The 21642-nt window shown below is 47.3% G+C and overlaps 1 protein-coding gene across 7 annotated transcripts; it reads left to right on the top strand.

Moving 5' to 3' along the window:
• The first annotated feature begins 4140 nt into the window (after positions 1-4140).
• LOC149970049 (uncharacterized) lies at positions 4141-13483 on the top strand. 7 transcript variants are annotated; one of them, XM_090228934.1, is made up of 6 exons: positions 4141-4400; positions 5025-5092; positions 5403-5538; positions 5805-6022; positions 7072-7194; positions 9586-10903. In XM_090228934.1, the coding sequence occupies exons 3-6, from the start codon at positions 5431-5433 to the stop codon at positions 10613-10615; spliced, it is 1479 nt and encodes a 492-aa protein (XP_090085060.1). In that variant the 5' UTR covers positions 4141-4400; positions 5025-5092; positions 5403-5430; the 3' UTR covers positions 10616-10903. The 7 variants fall into 7 exon arrangements, 5 of the variants coding, with proteins under 5 accessions (XP_090085060.1, XP_090085061.1, XP_090085062.1 ...); XM_090228935.1 differs by having other exon boundaries at positions 4151-4400; positions 5028-5092; positions 9586-13483; XM_090228936.1 differs by having other exon boundaries at positions 4151-4348.
• The last annotated feature ends 8159 nt before the right edge of the window (positions 13484-21642 follow it).

Genomic DNA, 21642 nt, shown 5'->3' on the forward strand with positions numbered 1-21642 from the left:
AGGCTACATGCCACTTGAGAATCAGAATGTAACTTTTGTAAAGTTCCTCAACGTATGTCTCACTTGTCCCCAATTTGTTGCTGATCAGATGAAAAGGGGGGGGGGGGGGGGGGAATCTAATGTTCCACGCGAGCAAGTAAGCTAATTAATTAATTAACGTGGAGGGCCAATTAGAGGGCTGATAATAAGCTTTGGAAGGTTTGAAGGATCATTTAATTAGCTCATTAAGGAGGAGAAGTGGAGTGGACATCTTTACCTCAGGTTGTGTCCCCATTCTCCACCCTTCCCCTGAAGTATGCATGTTTACACTGGTGTGTACACACTTCCAGGGGAAGGAAGGTCAATTGGGATGCTGCCTTTGACTCCGTTGAGGTCCTTGGACTGACTTCACTCTGCCATTGACCAGTAGGGAGCAGTGGTCACCAGTAAATATTATAGATTCAAGCCAAACAATATTTCTGAACTGGTTTTATTTAACCACTAGGCTACGTGGGGCGACAGGTAGCCTAGTGGTTAGAGCATCGGGGCCAGTAACTGGAAGGGAACTGGTTTTATTTAACCACTAGGCTACGTGGGGCGGCAGGTAGCCTAGTGGTTAGAGCATCGGGGCCAGTAACTGGAAGGGAACTGGTTTTATTTAACCACTAGGCTACGTGGGGCGGCAGGTAGTCTAGTGGTTAGAGCATCGGGCCCAGTAACTGGAAGGGAACTGTTTTTATTTAACCACTAGGCTACGTGGGGCGGCAGGTAGCCTAGTGGTTAGAGCATCGGGGCCAGTAACTGGAAGGGAACTGGTTTTATTTAACCACTAGGCTACGTGGGGCGGCAGGTGGTTAGAGCATCGGGGACAGTAACTGGTTTTATTTAACCACTAGGCTACGTGGGGCGGCAGGTAGCCTAGTGGTTAGAGCATCGGGGCCAGTAACTGGTTTTATTTAACCACTAGGCTACGTGGGGCGGCAGGTAGCTTAGTGGTTAGAGCATCGGGGCCAGTAACTGGTTTTATTTAACCACTAGGCTACGTGGGGCGGCAGGTAGTCTAGTGGTTAGAGCATCGGGCCCAGTAACTGGAAGGGAACTGGTTTTATTTAACCACTAGGCTACGTGGGCCGGCAGGTAGCCTAGTGGTTAGAGCATCGGGGCCAGTAACTGGAAGGGAACTGGTTTTATTTAACCACTAGGCTACGTGGGGCGGCAGGTAGTCTAGTGGTTAGAGCATCGGGCCCAGTAACTGGAAGGGAACTGGTTTTATTTAACCACTAGGCTACGTGGGCCGGCAGGTAGCCTAGTGGTTAGAGCATCGGGGCCAATAACTGGAAGGTTGCTGGATCAAATAGAATCTGTCGTTCTGCCACTGAACAGGCAGTTAACCCACTGTTCCCCTGAGCAAGGCAGTTAACCCACTGTTCCCCTGAACAAGGCAGTTAACCCACTGTTCCCCTGAGCAAGGCAGTTAACCCACTGTTCCCCTGAGCAAGGCAGTTAACCCACTGTTCCCCTGAACAAGGCAGTTAACCCACTGTTCCCCTGAGCAAGGCAGTTAACCCACTGTTCCCCTGAGCAAGGCAGTTAACCCACTGTTCCCCTGAGCAAGGCAGTTAACCCACTGTTCCCCTGAACAAGGCAGTTAACCCACTGTTCCCCTGAACAAGGCAGTTAACCCACTGTTCCCCTGAACAAGGCAGTTAACCCACTGTTCCCCTGAACAAGGCAGTTAACCCACTGTTCCCCTGAACAAGGCAGTTAACCCACTGTTCCCCTGAACAAGGCAGTTCCCGAAACTGCAACTAAAACCAAACAATGACAGAGAAAGACTATCAGGTATTTTAGGTCCCACTTCATTGTATAGTCCTTGTAAATGGTCTATATATGCTGGAACTAGCAGCAACAGCTCTATGCTTGGTGAGTGTGTGTGCTCTGTGTGGATTATGTGAGGGAGCTAATGATTGTAGTGTCTGGAATGTGTGATGCTGGTGTGGCCTGTTAGGAGAGCTCTACTCTGGGAGAACACTGTAGGCGGGGCTTAGTCCCTCTGGTGTGGCCTGATGGGAGAGCTCTCCTCTGGGAGAACACTGTAGGCGGGGCTTAGTCCCTCTGGTGTGGCCTGATAGGAGAGCTCTCCTCTGGGAGAACACTGTAGGTGGGGCTTAGTCCCTCTGGTGTGGCTTGATAGGAGAGCTCTACTCTGAGAGAACACTGTAGGCGGGGCTTAGTCCCTCTGGTGTGGCCTGATAGGAGAGCTCTCCTCTCTGTTACCTACCAGGCTGGTCCTCTCTGTTACCTCCTTTCTAGTAGAAGAGGAAGTAACCGAGAGGACCAGCCGGGACAATGTAGAAAGTATCCAGGCTGGTCCTCTCTGTTATCTCTTCTGTGTTTTTGCTGATAGGAATGTTCACAGTCCACTGAGCCACCTCTAAAGCCGTGTTTCTCAACCCTGCCTTCGGGGTCCCCCAGACGTTTCACGTTGTTGTTGTAGCTCTCAACTAGCTCACCTGATTCACCTATTCAAGGGCTCGGTGATTAGTTGACAAGTTGAATCGGGTGGGGGTCCCCGACGCAGCTAGAGTTTTTAATATCTAATCACAAACACAAGGGGCTCAACTCACATATCTCTCAAACACAGGGCTCAACTTGCATATCTCTCAAACACAGGGCTCAACTCACATATCTCTCAAACACAGGGCTCAACTTACGTATCTCTCAAACACAGGGCTCAACTTGCATATCTCTCAAACACAGGGCTCAACTCACATATCTCTTAAACACAGGGCTCAACTCACATATCTCTCAAACACAGGGCTCAACTTACATATCTCTCAAACACAGGGCTCAACTTACATATCTCTCAAACACAGGGCTCAACTTACATATCTCTCAAACACAGGCCTCAACTCACATATCTCTCAAACACAGGGCTCAACTTACATATCTCTCAAACACAGGCCTCAACTCACATATCTCTCAAACCCAGGGCTCAACTTACATATCTCACAAACACAAGGCTCAACTCACAGGTCTCATCTCAAACACAGGGCTCAACTCACAATTCTCTCACCCCCAGGGGTAAACTCATAGATCTCTCAAACCCAGATGTCATAAACACAGGGCTCAACTCACAGATCTCTCAAACCCAGATGTCATAAACACAGGGCTCAACTCACAGATCTCTCAAAGACAGGGCTCAATTCACAGATCTCTCAAACACAGATGTCATAAACATAGTGCTCAACTCAGGTTGGCTTTGGATACCAGTCAGAGGAAATCAGTTCATAGTCTAAGGTAATGTTCTGTTCTGTTAATCAGTGATAATGGTATACCTGGAGGGAAAAAACACATACTGTAAGGCCAAAATCATTTCAAACCTCAAGGTAAAATCCTATAAATCTAGATGATGGTAGCCTAAATCTATTCTGATGCAATCAACTGTCCCTGTTCCTTCAGACTGAGTAGTCCCTGTTCCTTCAGACTGAGTAGTCCCTGTTCCTTTAGACTGAGTAGTCCCTGGTCCTTTAGACTGAGAAGTCCCTGGTCCTTTAGACTGAGAAGTCCCTGGTTCTTTAGACTGAGTAGTCCCTGGTCCTTTAGACTGAGTAGTCCCTGGTCCTTCAGACTGAGTAGTCCCTGTTCCTTCAGACTGAGTAGTCCCTGTTCCTTCAGACTGAGTAGTCCCTGTTCCTTCAGACTGAGTAGTCCCTGTTCCTTTAGACTGAGTAGTCCCTGGTCCTTCAGACTGAGTAGTCCCTGTTTTGTGTGTGGTCTTATTGAAGGAGTACGGCCAGCCCATAGCCCTGATATGGCTAGCTTATGATGTCATAGACAGCTACATTCTTAGGAAGAAAAAAAACTGGTTCTAAGAAGCTTATGATGTCATAGACAGCTACACTCTTAGAAAGAAAAAAACAGGTTCTAAGAAGCTTATGATGTCATAGACAGCTACACTCTTAGAAAAAAAAAACAGGTTCTAAGAAGCTTATGATGTCATAGAAAGCTACACTCTTAGAAAGAAAAAAAACTGGTTCTAAGAAGCTTATGATGTCATAGACAGCTACACTCTTAGAAAGAAAAAAAAACAGGTTCTAAGAAGCTTATGATGTCATAGACAGCTACACTCTTAGAAAGAAAAAAAACTGGTTCCAGAAGTTTTATTTGTCCGTCCCCATAGAAGAACCCATCAGCAGCAGTGGGCTGGCTTAACTGGGACTTTAGAGCTGACCTATCCCCTCCGTGTTAGTTCCCGGTGTCCCTCTGCAAGAGGTAGGAGGGGGCAGAGGCAGGCACTCAGGAGCCTCCTCAACACTCTACCTCCCACTAGCCACCCTGCTCAACGGCCGACATGACCAGCACTCCGGTACGACTCACTACTGAACTTTACACGATCACGTAACTCCGTGTCTTTTGAGGTAAGATGTACGCTATAAGCTTTATTCTGCAGAAACACACTAAACACGTTTGAGTTTGATTCTTCAACTCAAGAAAGGTCTGGCGTGTGATGAAGTGATTTTGATTTTGTCCGAATACTCATCATTACCACGAGGTTGTAGGCAGCATTCCCGAGTTCATGTGAGGGTTAAGGACCACTTGAAATGACTTGAGTATTTCAGAGGTTGTGTTTTGGCAGAGAGACAGGAGTGGACCCGATAACAACCGGGTTATTTCATGGCAAATTTTTAACTTAATCAACAATTTAACCTTAAAAACACTAAGCGGGTTAATTTTAAAAGACTTCTCTTGAATCAGTTTTGTCAGATTACCATCCAAGCAATCATTAAACATGGTTTTCCTCCGCCCAGAGCTGGTATTAAAGCAGCAAAATGCTATTTATATGCAAATATAAATAATAAATAAATAAATAGCTTCCCGCACTAATAGAATCTTACCGGTGCTGCTGGCTGAAAGACTGAATAATTACCATAACGACAGAAAGACTCATTCTAATGAATAGGAATGTTTAGATTCATTCTCAGTTTGGAAACGTCATTTAAAGGTTTTTAAAAGCTATTTTCTGTCTCCCGGCTCTTCTACAGTAGATATGAGGACAACAGCAGCATCCTGAGCTGACAAAGAAACACTTCACGGAAGGAACAAGAGGCTGGTGAGTGGGTTTACAATATATTGATGCTTTTTAAGTTATGAGTTTTTATGTCTCTAAAGACATTGTTCAATATCAGGATTGGATAAACGTTGAGGATAAACAACGTTTCTTTATCTCTAGGGAAGTTGAACACACACTACACAATATCAGGATTGGATATTCCTTGATGCTGCAGATCGTTTCAAGTTGTTTATTGACATTGTTTATCTCTATAAAAGTGGTACAACGTATAGCTTCATAGGCACCAACGATCTATATAACCCTGTTTCCTCGTCCATTCTGAGGAAACATCCATGTGTCTTGTGGACAGGCCCTCGGATCAGCAGCACTTCCTTAAGATGATGCACCTCCCCAGGATCACGAAGAGAACCCAGTCACCCCACAGAGAGACCGTTTCCCCTGTCCTCTCATACTACTCAGAGCCGGCCTACCTGCAGCACCGTAAGGTAGAGTACAGGAACAGCAGTTAGTAAGGCATCTTCATACAGATGCTATCCTCTCTTCTAACACTCTGGAATAGGGTTTAGGGAAAGCACAGGCTTCTTGAAATGATCAATACACAGTGGTTGATTTGTTAGATCCCTAATTGACCCCCCCCCCCCCCTGTCTTCGACCCTCTACGCCCTTCCTGTAGATCTGGAAAAATTAGATAGGGGTTTCAGACAGATTATCATATGAACACAACCCCCCTCTGTGTTTTCATTTGGTTCAGGATGTGACTAGAGATCTGGCCCCGCTGCCTGGTGGAACGAGAAGAGGAGCCCTGGATGAGGAAGACCAGGAAGAGACGCTGAGCCTACGGAGCATGCCCAGTATGAGAAGCACCCTGAGTCACGCCTCAAAGGTGAAAAGGTCACGGGGCTTCCCGAAGAGACACACCATCCCCGAGCTCAGACTGCCCCCTGTTACTAAGATTCATCCTGACCCCAGGTACTTCCTCACTTCTTTCATTGACATGTTTCGATCAAGGCCACTCCTCGACATGCAACACTTCCTGTCCCTGAGGGAAAATGCTTTGGATGGAACTGGAGTCCATATAACCCCATGTCTATATGAGTCAATATAACCCCATGTCTATATGAGTCAATATAACCCCATGTCTATATGAGTCAATATGACCCCATGTCTGTATGAGTCAATATAACCCCATGTCTATATGAGTCAATATGACCCCATGTCTGTATGAGTCAATATAACCCCATGTCTATATGAGTCAATATGACCCCATGTCTGTATGAGTCAATATGACCCCATGTCTGTATGAGTCAATATGACCCCATGTCTGTATGAGTCAATATGACCCCATGTCTGTATGAGTCAATATGACCCCATGTCTGTATGAGTCAATATGACCCCATGTCTGTATGAGTCAATATGACCCCATGTCTGTATGAGTCAATACGACCCCATGTGTATACACAGAGTACACCAAACATTAGGAACCTAATATTGAGTTGCAACCCCCCCCTTTCGCACTCAGAACAGCGTCAATTCGTCAGGGACTCTACAAGGTGTTGAAAGCATTCCACAGGGATGCTGACCCATGTTGACTCCAATGCTTCCCACAGTTGGGTGGTGGACCATTCTCGATATACACAGGAAACTACTGAGAGTGAAAAACCCAGCAGCATTGCAGTTCTTGACAAAAACCAGTGCGCCTGGCACCTACTACCATACCCTGTTCAAAGGCACTTAAATATTTTATCTTGCCCTTTCACCCCCTGAATGGCTCACATACACAATCCACGACTCAATTGTCTCAAGGCTTAAAAATCCTTCTTTAACCTGTCTCCTCCCCTTCATCTTTAACTTGTCTCCTCCCTTCCATCTACACTGATTGAAGTGGATTTAACAGGTGACATCAATAAGGGATCATAGCTTTCACCTGGAATCACCTGGTCAGTCTACAGTATGTAATGGAAAGAGCAGGTGTTCCTAATATTTATCACTCAGTACATGTGTCTTTATGTTTGTCATAGAGCCAGTCTGGAATTGAGGGGTACTGGCTACCTGGGATGTTCCAGACTTCCACCCATCATCAAATCTACCAGAACCCATGAGCCTCTGCACCAGGAACGACCCCCAGGTCCAGCTGGGTACAGGTACCTTTCTCAATGTAGGTTCTAACTAATTACTCACGGCCCAATGTGAGGAAGAGAAGCTACTCACTGTAATTCTACAGGGGCGTCAGGACACACCCCTGGGGGACCCCGCCACAGTACTGCTAATAATGGAGTCTCACGCTTCTCCCCCCCCAGGTGTAGTCTACATACAGCAATCATCCACCCCCAGGTATAGTCTACATACAGCAATCATCCATCCCCAGGTGTAGTCTACATACAGCAATCATCCCTCCCCAGGTATAGTCTACATACAGCAATCATCCCTCCCCAGGTATAGTCTACATACAGCAATCATCCCTCCCCAGGTGTAGTCTACATACAGCAATCATCCCTCCCCAGGTATTGTCTACAGCAATCATCCCTCCCCAGGTATTGTCTACAGCAATCATCTCTCCCCAGGTATTGTCTACATACAGCAATCATCCCTCTCCAGGTATTGTCTACATACAGCAATCATCCCTCCCCAGGTATTGTCTACATACAGCAATCATCCCTCCCCAGGTATAGTCTACATACAGCAATCATAGTCTATATTCACACAACAATCATCCCTCCCCAGGTGTAGTCTACGTACAGTAATCTATTTTCACAGCTTTAGCTACTCTAAATATGAGTGTCTTGTTCGTTAAATTCATGGCAACAAATGAAAAGAGAGGTGAAGAGGAGAAAGAAGTGCCTCGTCAATATCTCCGGCAGCAGACACACGCGGTCTCATTTTCTGCTTATTAATGATTTAAAGGCTGGTTAGTCTGCTGCCTGAGGCAGGAGGAGAACGGGGGAAGCAGGAGGAGAACGGGGGGGAGGCAGGAGGAGAGGAACTCTGAGACATTCATTTAACTATCTGGTACGAGAAAGAGGGAGAGAGCAGTTGGAGAGAGAGGTTAAGAGCCTGAGCTGAACTGGAGAGGTGTGAGGGCCATGCAGATTACACACTCATATATATACACACACACACACACACACACACACACACACACACACACACACACACACACACACACACACACACACACACACCACAATCACCTCTAGCATGGAACGCAGGTGGACTATTAAAATGGGCGTAAAGTGGCTCAATATGAAATAAAAAGGAAGAAGTGCTTCTGGAATGCAGCCAATACGGAGGGCTAGCTTTCTGTCAAACAGCCAATATGAGGGCTAGCTTTCTGTCAAACAGCCAATAGGAGGGCTAGCTTTCTGTCAAACAGCCAATACGGAGGGCTAGCTTTCTGTCGCACAGCCAATACGGAGGGCTAGCTTTCTGTCAAACAGCCAATACAGAGGGCTAGCTTTCTGTCAAACAGCCAATAGGAGGGCTAGCTTTCTGTCGATTACAGCCAATACGGAGGGCTAGCTTTCTGTCAAACAGCCAATACGGAGGGCTAGTTTTCTGTCAAACAGCCAATACGGAGGGCTAGCTTTCTGTCAAACAGCCAATAGGAGGGCTCGCTTTCTGTCAAACAGCCAATACGGAGGGCTAGCTTTCTGTCGCACAGCCAATACGGAGGGCTAGCTTTCTGTCGCACAGCCAATACGGAGGGCTAGCTTTCTGTCAAACAGCCAATACGGAGGGCTAGCTTTCTGTCGAACAGCCAATACGGAGGGCTAGCTTTCTGTCAAACAGCCAATACGGAGGGCTAGCTTTCTGTCGAACAGCCAATAGGAGGGCTAGCTTTCTGTCCAACAGCCAATAGGAGGGCTAGCTTTCTGTTGAACAGCCAATAGGAGGGCTAGCTTTTTGTCCAACAGCCAATAGGAGGGCTAGCTTTCTGTCGAACAGCCAATAGGAGGGCTAGCTTTCTCGTAAAAGCCTGAAATTAGGTTCTTTATTTAATACTATCTACACCACCTCGGATTTACCAGAGTAAATGTCATTATGTCTCCATATTTGCCCCAAATAATCAATTTACTATAAATGATATTGGAGTTTCGGTGTTCCTTTTTAAACAAAGTTAAAATGTCAAAGCATCATTAGTGGAACGAACAAACTGCTAGTGATTCAACTATTGAATTGGTGTTTAATTGAATTGAGATTATCCACCCCTGACACGATAATGACAAGATTCAGAACAAGTCCTAAAACCGAGGATGGATCTCTCCAGGGGTATAAAACACGAGCTTGTTCAGGAGAATACACCGTGCTGCTGTGTTCACTCTGCAAACTGACTCTGACAATACATGTCAATGTACAACATATTATACTCAAAATGCCAGCCATTTTTCACAGAGAGAAAGAGTAAACATGAAATCCCTTTTAAAACATGTTAGAAATCAGAGCACCTACATGTCTCTGTATCTCTCTGCTTTTAATGATGGTAAGACTGAATTCTCAGTCTCTATTCACATTTTGTCTATCACCTGTTGTTGTAGGCCTGAGAAGAAGGGAGATGTTCCCTCTGGACTACCAGAGAAGAAGACTGTTGGTCTGAAGAAGCAGGTAGATGTTCCCTCTGGACTACCAGAGAAGAAGACTGTTAGTCTGAAGAAGCAGGGAGATGTTCCCTCTGGACTACCAGAGAAGAAGACTGTTGGTCTGAAGAAGCAGGGAGATATTCCCTCTGGACTACCAGAGAAGAAGACTGTTGGTCTGAAGAAGAGTTTTAAAAATGAGGACCTCCTCAAAGTACCTGTTGTGACCATGTCCAAGATAATTTCTGATCCACCTCCAACTGAGACCCAACGCATCACGTTCCACAGCCCCGCGCTGCAGGCCATGTACCCGATAACCCCTGACAACGAAACGCAAACCAGGAAGCCAGTGGAAGATAGAAAACCCTCGTATCCCAGAGTCCTCTCTTCTACATCCACCTGCGCTATATCTAACACCATCGGTCCTGAGAAAGTATACAGATTCCAGCCACACCTTCTGAGAGATAACCCCCCTCCATACTCCTCTGAGTGGACCGATCCAAAGGCTTTAACCCAAGGAAGGACTGAGTGGACTGAACCAAGGGCTCCAACCCAGGGGAGGGAAGAGATGCTGTTGATCAGACTGAGCATCACATGGTCCAAGGCTGAGAACAGCAGCAACCTGAGACAGTCCCAGTCTCAGCTCCAGCGTTACCCCATCTGTCCCCTGAAACCAGCCCTGAGAAGACTACCCATCTCCAACACAAGGAGGCTGAGGGACTGGGGGAGACGGGGGACGACGTTGGGGTGTCTGTGGGAGGAGGAGGAGGGGTGTGTCCCACCCCCGGTCCCAGTCCAGCCTCGGTTACTGGAATCCTTTACAGGGTTCAAAGAGCACCTCTGTCGCCAGCTTCTCCACCCCCCCACCCCCCTGGCTCAGCTCCTGGAGAAGGCCTCAGAGGGAGACCATATAGACACACAGGCAGACAGACCGACAGACAGAACAGTAGACAGACAGTATAGACAGACAGGTAGACAGACCGGTAGATAGACAGGTAGACAGACCGGTAGACAGACCGGTAGACAGACAGGTAGACAGGTAGACAGACAGGTAGACAGACAGGTAGACAGATCGTTAGACAGGCAGTATCGACAGACAGTATCGACAGACAGTATCGACAGACAGTATCGACAGACAGTATCGACAGACAGTATCGACAGACAGGTAGACAGACTGGTAGATAGACAGTATAGACAGACAGGTAGACAGACAGGTAGACAGACAGTATAGACAGACAGTATAGACAGACAGGTAGACAGACCGGTAGATAGACAGGTAATGTCCCAGGTTCCTCAGGTGCATACCCTCCAGACCCCCTGCAGTACTCTGCCAGCCCATACCGTGCAGCTGTCTGGATCTCAGGGTCCAGGAGGGGCTCTACCCAGAATCCCCATGACCAGACCAACTCCTTCCCCCAAGCTCCCCCTCCTTCACTCACACAGTAAGAACAGGCATTCAGCATAGATAGATGGTCTGTTTTACATGGAACTGTCACTCTACAGGCCTGTTCTAACTCGGAACCGTCAATCTACAGGCCTGTTCTACCATGGAACCGTCAATCTACAGGCCTGTTCTACCACGGAACCGTCAATCTACAGGCCTGTTCTACCATGGAACTGTCACTCTACAGGCCTGTTCTACCACGGAACCGTCACTCTACAGACCTGTTCTACCACGGAACCGTCACTCTACAGGCCTGTTCTACCACGGAACCGTCACTCTACAGGCCTGTTCTACCACGGAACCGTCACTCTACAGGCCTGTTCTACCATGGAACCGTCACTCTACAGACCTGTTCTACCACGGAACCGTCACTCTACAGGCCTGTTCTACCACGGAACCGCCACTCTACAGGCCTGTTCTAACACGGAACCGTCACTCTACAGGCCTGTTCTACCACGGAACCGTCACTCTACAGGCCTGTTCTACCATGGAACCGTCACTCTACAGGCCTGTTCTACCACAGAACCGTCACTCTACAGAACCGTCAATCTTTAGGGGCGCCGAGACACAGCCCTGGGGGACTCTGCCTTCAGCACTGCTAATAAGGAGGATAATTGTTTTAGCTATACAGAGGATTGCTACGGCCTGGTCTGCTGAGACGAGCACCATCCCAAAACACACAGCATGGTCAGTCCAGACACCACAGAGACGAGGCCTCCTAAATGGAACACTATCCTTATACAGGGCCCATAGGGCTCTAGTCAGAGGTAATGCAACTCTATACGAAATAGGGACTCAGCCATGGCCTGATCTATAGTCATTGACGTTGGTTGTAGTGGTGTGAGAGTTGTTTGTTAGCTGTGACAAGACTGTAAAGTCTGTAAAAATATATGTCCTGTGTAGTTAGCTGCTACATTCTGTTCTCTATGTCCTGTGTAGTTAGCTGCTACATTCTGTTCTCTCTGTCCTGTGTAGTTAGCTGCTACATTCTGTTCTCTATGTCCTGTGTAGTTAGATGCTACATTCTGTTCTCTATGTCCTGTGTAGTTAGCTGCTACATTCTGTTCTCTCTGTCCTGTGTAGTTAGCTGCTACATTCTGTTCTCTCTGTCCTGTGTAGTTAGCTGCTACATTCTGTTCTCTCTGTCCTGTGTAGTTAGCTGCTACATTCTGTTCTCTATGTCCTGTGTAGTTAGCTGCTACATTCTGTTCTCTCTGTCCTGTGTAGTTAGCTGCTACATTCTGTTCTCTCTGTCCTGTGTAGTTAGCTGCTACATTCTGTTCTCTATGTCCTGTGTAGTTAGCTGATACATTCTGTTCTCTCTGTCTGTTCTCTCTGTCCTGTGTAGTTAGCTGCTACATTCTGTTCTCTATGTCCTGTGTAGTTAGCTGCTACATTCTGTTCTCTATGTCCTGTGTAGTTAGCTGATACATTCTGTTCTCTATGTCCTGTGTAGTTAGCTGCTACATTCTGTTCTCTATGTCCTGTGTAGTTAGCTGCTACATTCTGTTCTCTATGTCCTGTGTAGTTAGCTGCTACATTCTGTTCTCTATGTCCTGTGTAGTTAGCTGATACATTCTGTTCTCTCTGTCTGTTCTCTATGTCCTGTGTAGTTAGCTGCTACATTCTGTTCTCTATGTCCTGTGTAGTTAGCTGCTACATTCTGTTCTCTATGTCCTGTGTAGTTAGCTGCTACATTCTGTTCTCTATGTCCTGTGTAGTTAGCTGCTACATTCTGTTCTCTCTGTCCTGTGTAGTTAGCTGCTACATTCTGTTCTCTATGTCCTGTGTAGTTAGCTGATACATTCTGTTCTCTCTGTCTGTTCTCTCTGTCCTGTGTAGTTAGCTGCTACATTCTGTTCTCTCTGTCCTGTGTAGTTAGCTGCTACATTCTGTTCTCTCTGTCCTGTGTAGTTAGCTGCTACATTCTGTTCTCTATGTCCTGTGTAGTTAGCTGCTACATTCTGTTCTCTCTGTCCTGTGTAGTTAGCTGCTACATTCTGTTCTCTCTGTCCTGTGTAGTTAGCTGCTACATTCTGTTCTCTCTGTCTGTTCTCTCTGTCCTGTGTAGTTAGCTGCTACATTCTGTTCTCTCTCTGACAAGTTGGCTTGTGAAGATCACTCTGTCAATGCATGATGTTTTTGTAGTTGTTGTTTTCTCGACAAATCCTGTATTTTGGAGAGCACCATCTTATTCTGTATGCTGATTATTATATTACCATTGTAATATGTACCCCCCCCCCCCCCCAATATGTACCCCCCCCCCATATGTACCCCCCCCCAATATGTACCCCCCCCCCCCTTATATTTCCATGTGTTGAATTGCGACAACGGTTTCTTAACCAGCATTCACTAAAATGTGTCTTTACGATTTTCTCAATTGAAGAAATAAACATTCACTTCAATGGGCTAAAATGGACATTATATGTTGGCAAGATAAGCAATAATTCGGGAGTGAGGGAGGGAGGGAGTGAGGGAGGGAGGAAGTGAGGGAGGGAGGGAGTGAGGGAGGGAGTGAGTGAGTGAGTGAGGGAGGGAGTGAGTGAGGGAGGGAGTGAGTGAGGGAGGGAGGGAGGGAGTGAGTGAGGGAGGGAGTGAGTGAGGGAGGGAGTGAGTGAGGGAGGGAGGGAGTGAGGGAGGGAGGGATTGAGGGAGAATGAGCTGGGTTTTCAGCAACACAGACCCTGGAGTCAATCCCAGGTTTAACACTCTGATAGTCTGGTCAGTCATTAGCCAGCAGACCGGTCTCCCGGGGCCTGGGAGAAAGGCCCCCTACTGCGGACACAACATTCTCCACATTCCTGACTAAAACAGGGACAGGGTATGGGCCCCTACAACAGGGCTAGGGTGGGAGGTGTAGGGTGGGCCCCTACAACAGGGCTAGGGTGGGAGGTGTAGGGTGGGCCCCTACAACAGGGCTAGGGTGGGAGGTGTAGGGTGGGCCCCTACAACAGGGCTAGGGTGGGAGGTGTAGGGTGGGCCCCTACAACAGGGCTAGAGTGGGAGGTGTAGGGTGGGCCCCTACAACAGGGATAGGGTGGGAGGTGTAGGGTGGGCCCCTACAACAGGGCTAGGGTGGGAGGTGTAGGGTGGGCCCCTACAACAGGGCTAGGGTGGGAGGTGTAGGGTGGGCCCCTACAACAGGGATAGGGTGGGAGGTGTAGGGTGGGCCCCTACAACAGGGCTAGGGTGGGAGGTGTAGGGTGGGCCCCTACAACAGGGCTAGGGTGGGAGGTGTAGGGTGGGCCCCTACAACAGGGCTAGAGTGGGAGGTGTAGGGTGGGCCCCTACAACAGGGCTAGGGTGGGAGGTGTAGGGTGGGCCCTTTCAACAGGGCTAGGGTGGGAGGTGTAGGGTGGGCCCCTACAACAGGGCTAGAGTGGGAGGTGTAGGGTGGGCCCCTACAACAGGGCTAGGGTGGGAGGTGTAGGGTGGGCCCTTTCAACAGGGCTAGGGTGGGAGGTGTATGGTGGGCCCCTTCAACAGGGCTAGGGTGGGAGGTGTAGGGTGGGCCCCTACAACAGGGCTAGAGTGGGAGGTGTAGGGTGGGCCCCTACAACAGGGCTAGGGTGGGAGGTGTATGGAGCAGGGTAGGCCTTATGAGCTCTGGTCTAAAGTGCACTATATAGGGAATAGGGCTCTGGTCTAAAGTAGTGCACTATATAGGGAATAGGGCTCTGGTTTAAAGTAGTGCACTATATAGGGTTCCTTTTGAAATGTAACCATGATCTAATAGTGGTTAACTGGGATGAATCCATTTTAAAGGTCCCTAACTAGAACTACCAGTACAGTAGTGGTGGAAACACCAGCGTCATGTCATGAGATTCAACTGAACACCACTAGAGGGCGCTACTGGACTACTGTGAACTGGGATGTCTGCTAGACCAGGCACAACACACCTCTAATGTACCTCAAACAACCACTGTGTGTGTGTGCTCGTGCGTGCGTCTGTGTTTGTGACTGTGCATCAAATAGAGGGAGAGAGACAGAGAGGGCGAGGGACAGACAGAGTGGGTGAGGGAGAGAGACAAAGTGGGTGAGGGAGAGAGACCGAGTGGGTGAGGGAGAGAGACAGAGTGGGTGAGGGAGAGAGACAGAGTGGGTGAGGGAGAGAGACAGAGTGGGTGAGGGAGAGAGACAGAGTGGGTGAGGGAGAGAGACAGAGTGGGTGAGGGAGAGAGACAGAGAGGGTGAGGCAGAGAGACAGAGAGGGTGAGGCAGAGAGACAGAGAGGGTGAGGCAGAGAGACAGAGAGGGTGAGGGAGAGAGAGAGGGTGAGGGAGAGAGGGTGAGGGAGAGGGAGAGAGACAGAGGGACAGTGACAGAGAGAGAGAGGGACAGTGACAGAGGGACAGTGACAGAGAGACAGAGGGACAGAGGGACAGTGACAGAGAGACAGAGTGGGTGAGGGAGAGAGACAGAGTGGGTGAGGGAGAGAGACAGAGTGGGTGAGGGAGAGAGACAGAGTGGGTGAGGGAGAGAGACAGAGTGGGTGAGGGAGAGAGACAGAGAGGGTGAGGGAGAGAGACAGAGTGGGTGAGGGAGAGAGACAGAGTGGGTGAGGGAGAGAGAGAGAGAGAGGGGGAGGGACGGACGGACGGACAGACTGACTTTCTTTCTTTATTTTTCCTTCTGGAAAACACTAAACAAACAAGACGAAGAGCTATCTATCCAAACAGAGATGTATGGATAAACCACTTCTCCAATCTTTTTGGCTCTAAAAAAAAAAGAACAAACTGTAAAAACAAATATAGGATCAAATACAAATCTTAGAATCAACCATTAAAAACTACCGGAACCCACTGGATTCTCCAATTACCTTGAATGAATTACAGGACAAAATACAAATCCTCCAACCCAAAAAATGTTGAAATGTCTTTATTATTTTGGAACTTTTGTGAGTATCATGTTTATTGTTACATTTTTATTGTTTATCGACTTCAAAATCAAATCAAACTTTTATTTGTGGCCAAATACAACAAGTGTAGACTTTACCATGGAAACGCTGACTGACCAGCCCTTAACCAACAGTGTAGACTTTACCATGGAAACGCTGACTGACCAGCCCTTAACCAACAGTGTAGACTTTACCATGGAAACGCTGACTGACCAGCCCTTAACCAACAGTGTAGACTTTACCATGGAAACGCTGACTGACCAGCCCTTAACCAACAGTGTAGACTTTACCATGGAAACGCTGACTGACTAGCCCTTAACCAACAGTGTAGACTTTACCATGGAAACGCTGACTGACCAGCCCTTAACCAACAGTGTAGACTTTACCATGGAAACGCTGACTGACCAGCCCTTAACCAACAGTGTAGACTTTACCGTGGAAACGCTGACTTACAAGCCCTTAACCAACAGTGTAGACTTTACCATGGAAACGCTGACTGACCAGCCCTTAACCAACAGTGTAGACTTTACTGTGGAAACGCTGACTAACCCTAACAGGTAACCCTAACCCTAACCATGGAAACGCTGACTGACCAGCCCTTAACCAACAGTGTAGACTTTACTGTGGAAACGCTGACTAACCCTAACAGGTAACCCTAACCCTAACCATGGAAACGCTGACTGACCAGCCCTTAACCAACAGTGTAGACTTTACCATGGAAACGCTGACTGACCAGCCCTTAACCAACAGTGTAGACTTTACCATGGAAACGCTGACTGACCAGCCCTTAACCAACAGTGTAGACTTTACCATGGAAACGCTGACTGACCAGCCCTTAACCAACAGTGTAGACTTTACCATGGAAACGCTGACTGACTAGCCCTTAACCAACAGTGTAGACTTTACCATGGAAACGCTGACTGACCAGCCCTTAACCAACAGTGTAGACTTTACCATGGAAACGCTGACTGACCAGCCCTTAACCAACAGTGTAGACTTTACCGTGGAAACGCTGACTGACCAACCCTTAACCAACAGTGTAGACTTTACCATGGAAACGCTGACTGACCAGCCCTTAACCAACAGTGTAGACTTTACTGTGGAAACGCTGACTAACCCTAACAGGTAACCCTAACCCTAACCATGGAAACGCTGACTGACCAGCCCTTAACCAACAGTATAGACTTTACCATGGAAACGCTGACTGACCAGCCCTTAACCAACAGTGTAGACTTTACCATGGAAACGCTGACTGACCAGCCCTTAACCAACAGTGTAGACTTTACCATGGAAACGCTGACAGACCAGCCCTTAACCAACAGTGTAGACTTTACCATGGAAACGCTGACAGACCAGCCCTTAACCAACAGTGTAGACTTTACCATGGAAACGCTGACTGACCAGCCCTTAACCAACAGTGTAGACTTTACTGTGGAAACGCTGACTAACCCTAACAGGTAACCCTAACCCTAACCATGGAAACGCTGACTGACCAGCCCTTAACCAACAGTATAGACTTTACCATGGAAACGCTGACTGACCAGCCCTTAACCAACAGTGTAGACTTTACCATGGAAACGCTGACTGACCAGCCCTTAACCAACAGTGTAGACTTTACCATGGAAACGCTGACAGACCAGCCCTTAACCAACAGTGTAGACTTTACCATGGAAACGCTGACAGACCAGCCCTTAACCAACAGTGTAGACTTTACCATGGAAACGCTGACAGACCAGCCCTTAACCAACAGTGTAGACTTTACCATGGAAACGCTGACTTACAAGCCCTTAACCAACAGTATAGACTTTACCATGGAAACGCTGACTGACCAGCCCTTAACCAACAGTGTAGACTTTACCATGGAAACGCTGACTGACCAGCCCTTAACCAACAGTATAGACTTTACCATGGAAACGCTGACTGACCAGCCCTTAACCAACAGTGTAGACTTTACCATGGAAACGCTGACAGACCAGCCCTTAACCAACAGTGTAGACTTTACCGTGGAAACGCTGACTGACCAGCCCTTAACCAACAGTGCAGTTCAAGAAGTGTTAAGAAAAATATTTACCAAAATAAACCATAAAACAACCATAAAAACAACATGATAATGACAGTGACAAGACCATAACAAATGGAGGATGATTGACAGGACAATACTCAACCAGACAGACAGACACAATAAAAACAACATGATAATGACAGTGACAAGACCATAACAAATGGAGGATGATTGACAGGACAATACTCAACCAGACAGACAGACACAATAAAACAACATGATAATGACAGTGACAAGACCATAACAAATGGAGGATGATTGACAGGACAATACTCAACCAGACAGACAGACACAACATTTGGACAAGACTGTTATCAGTAATCCTATGGTGTAGCGGGATGCAATGAAAAATAAGGTCAAATATTGTTTCATTCCATGGGATATGGAGCATTTCCCCCTCATACAGTGCATTCAGAATGTATTCAGACCCCTTGACTTTTTATGTTACAGCCTAATTTTGAAATGTATTCAATTGTCCGTCCCCCCCCCCCATTAATCTACACACAATACCCAATAATGACAAAGCAAAAACAGGTTTTTAGGAATGTTTGCAAATTGAGCAATCGAGGGAGAAGGGCCTTTGTGAGGGAGGTGACCAAGAACCTGATGGTCACTCTGACAGAGCTCCAGAGTTCCTCTGTGGAGACGGGAGAACTTTCCATAAGGAAAACCATCTCTGCAGCGCTCCACCAATCAGGCCTTTATGGCAGAGTGGCCGGACGGAAGCCACTCCTCAGTAAAAGGCACATGCCAAAAGTAACCTCAAGGACTCAGACCATGAGAAACAAGGTTCTATGGTCTGATGAAACCAAGATTGAACTCTTTTTGACATGAATGCCAAGAGTCACGTCTGGTGGAAACCTGGCAACACCCCTACGGTGAAGCATGGTGGTGGCAGCATCATGCTGTGGGAATGTTTTTCGGTGGCAGGGACTGGGAGACTAGTCAGGATTGAGGGAAAGATGAACAGAGAAATCCTGCTCCAGAGCGCTCAGGACCTTAGACGGGGGGTGAAGGTTCATCTTCCAACATGACAGCGACCCTAAGTACACAGCCAAGACAACGCAGGAGTGGCTTCGGGACAAGTCTCTAAATTTCCTTGAGTGGCCCAGCCAGAGCCCAGACTTGAACCCGAACGAATATCTCAACGCTCCCCATCCAATCTGACAGAGCTTGAGAGGATCTGCAGAGAAGAATGGGAGAAACTCCCCAAATACAGGTGTGCCAAGCTTGTAGCATCATAACCAAGAAGACTCAAGGCTGTAATCGCTGTGAAAGGTGCTACAACAAAGTACTGAGTAAAGAGTCTGAATACTTACGTAAATGTGATATTTTTTATAAGAACCTGTGTGTTGCTTTGTCATTATGGGGTATTGTGGGTAGATTTAGGGGATCTGTTTTAGAAAAAGTCTGTAACGTAAAAAATGTGGCAAAGGTCACATGAATACTTTCCTGTATATTCATTTCAATTAATGTTGTTCAATCAAATGTTGATATTTGGATGCGTTGACAACCAAAAACTATTCAATATCACTTTTGAAATAGGATAAATAGCATAATAACCTGCCTCCACCTCAACCAGAAATTAAAGAATGGGATGAAGCCAGTGGTTCAGATGGAACTATCCAACCAGAAGTTAAAGAATGGGATGAAGCCAGTGTCTCAGATGGAACTATCCAACCAGAAGTTAAAGAATGGGATGAAGCCAGTGTCTCAGATGGAACTATCCAACCAGAAGTTAAAGAATGGGATGAAGCCAGTGGTTCAGATGGAACTATCCAACCAGAAGTTAAAGAATGGGATGAAGCCAGTGGTTCAGATGGAACTATCCAACCAGAAGATAAAGAATGGGATGAACCCAGTGGTTCAGATGGAACTATCCAACCAGAAGTTAAATAATGGGATGAAGCCAGTGGTTCAGATGGAACTATCCAATCAGTAGATACATCTCCTATAAATGTTAATATCTGGTTGCGTCTGCAGCCAAACAGAAATCAATATTACTTTTGTAATTCAGCAAATAGACTAAAGTTAAGTTTTACAAACTAATGTAACATTCAACCTTTAAATGAATAACATCCATGGTCACATTTGGAGCCTACAGTAACTACCTGGATACGTTTCTTCGTGTGTAATCTTATAGAGCGTGCTCGTTCCAGGTGGCAGGTCAGAGGTCATCACAGGTCTGTGGAGATCTTCACAATGGGCTCTAATTATCCGTCAGGAATCTACAACAGCATTGATCACTTGCACCGTGTTCTTGTTAATGTAATCTCAACTACAACCCAGGTCATTAGGTTATTAGATGAAGCACAGTGACACCACGTTTATATGTTGTAAGACCTCGAGGGAGGCTGCATCAGGGGTGGAGGGGAAGACCTTGAGGGAGGCTGCATCAGGGGTGGAGGGGAAGACCTTGAGGGAGGCTGCATCAGGGGTGGAGGGGAAGACCTTGAGGGAGGCTGCATCAGGGGTGTAGGGGAAGACCTTGAGGGAGGCTGCATCAGGGGTGGAGGGGAAGACCTTGAGGGAGACTGCATCAGGGGGGGAGGGGAAGACCTCGAGGGAGGCTGCATCAGGGGTAAGGGGAAGACCTTGAGGGAGGCTGCATCAGGGGTGGAGGGGAAGACCTTGAGGGAGGCTGCATCAGGGGTAAGGGGAAGACCTTGAGGGAGGCTGCAGAAACAAACTTTCAAACAAAAATAAACCTATCCTACAAAAGGAAACCTCTCCTACAGCTACCCAGAGTTAAAGGCCTCCTAGAGACAACATCCTCTCCTACAACTACCCAGAGTTAATGGCCTCCTAGAGACAACATCCTCTCCTACAACTACCCAGAGTTAAAGGCCTCCTAGAGACAACATCCTCTCCTACAACTACCCAGAGTTAAAGGCCTCCTAGAGACAACATCCTCTCCTACAGCTACCCAGAGTTAAATGCCTCCTAGAGACAACATCCTCTCTTACAACTACCCACATCAAATGATCAAATCCCTTTTCATATCCAGTATCTATCGTATCACCTCGTAGTTAAATGTGAATGTTTGTAGTTAAACTCAGCAAAAAAAAAGCAACGCCCTCCCTGTCAAATGCGTTTCTTTTCAGCAAATTTAACATGTATAAATATTTGTATGAACATAACAAGATTCAACAACTGAGACATAAACTGAACAAGTTCCACAGACATGTGACTAACAGAAATTGAATAATGTGTCCCTGAACAAAGGGGGGTCAAAATCAAAGGTAACAGTCAGTATCTGGTGTGGCCACCAGCTGCATTAAGTACTGCAGTGCATCTCCTCCTCGTGGACTGCACCAGATTTGCCAGTTCTTGCTGTGAGATGTTACCCTGCTCTTCCACCAAGGCACCTGCAAGTTCCAGGACATTTCTAATGGGAATGACCCTAGCCCTCATCCTCCGATCCAACAGGTCCCAGACGTGCTCAATGGGATTTAGATCAGGGCTCTTCGCTGGCCATGGCAGAACACTGTGGGTACCACATGAGGGAGGAGGATGTTTTCCCTGTAACGCACAGCGTTGAGATTGCCTGCAATGACAACAAGCTCAGTCCAATGATTCTGTGACACACCGCCCCAGACCATGACGGACCCTCCA

Source organism: Oncorhynchus mykiss, unplaced genomic scaffold (genome assembly GCF_057628025.1).
Source record: "Oncorhynchus mykiss isolate SJ-2025 unplaced genomic scaffold, ASM5762802v1 scaffold106, whole genome shotgun sequence".
Taxonomy (NCBI): domain Eukaryota; kingdom Metazoa; phylum Chordata; class Actinopteri; order Salmoniformes; family Salmonidae; genus Oncorhynchus; species Oncorhynchus mykiss.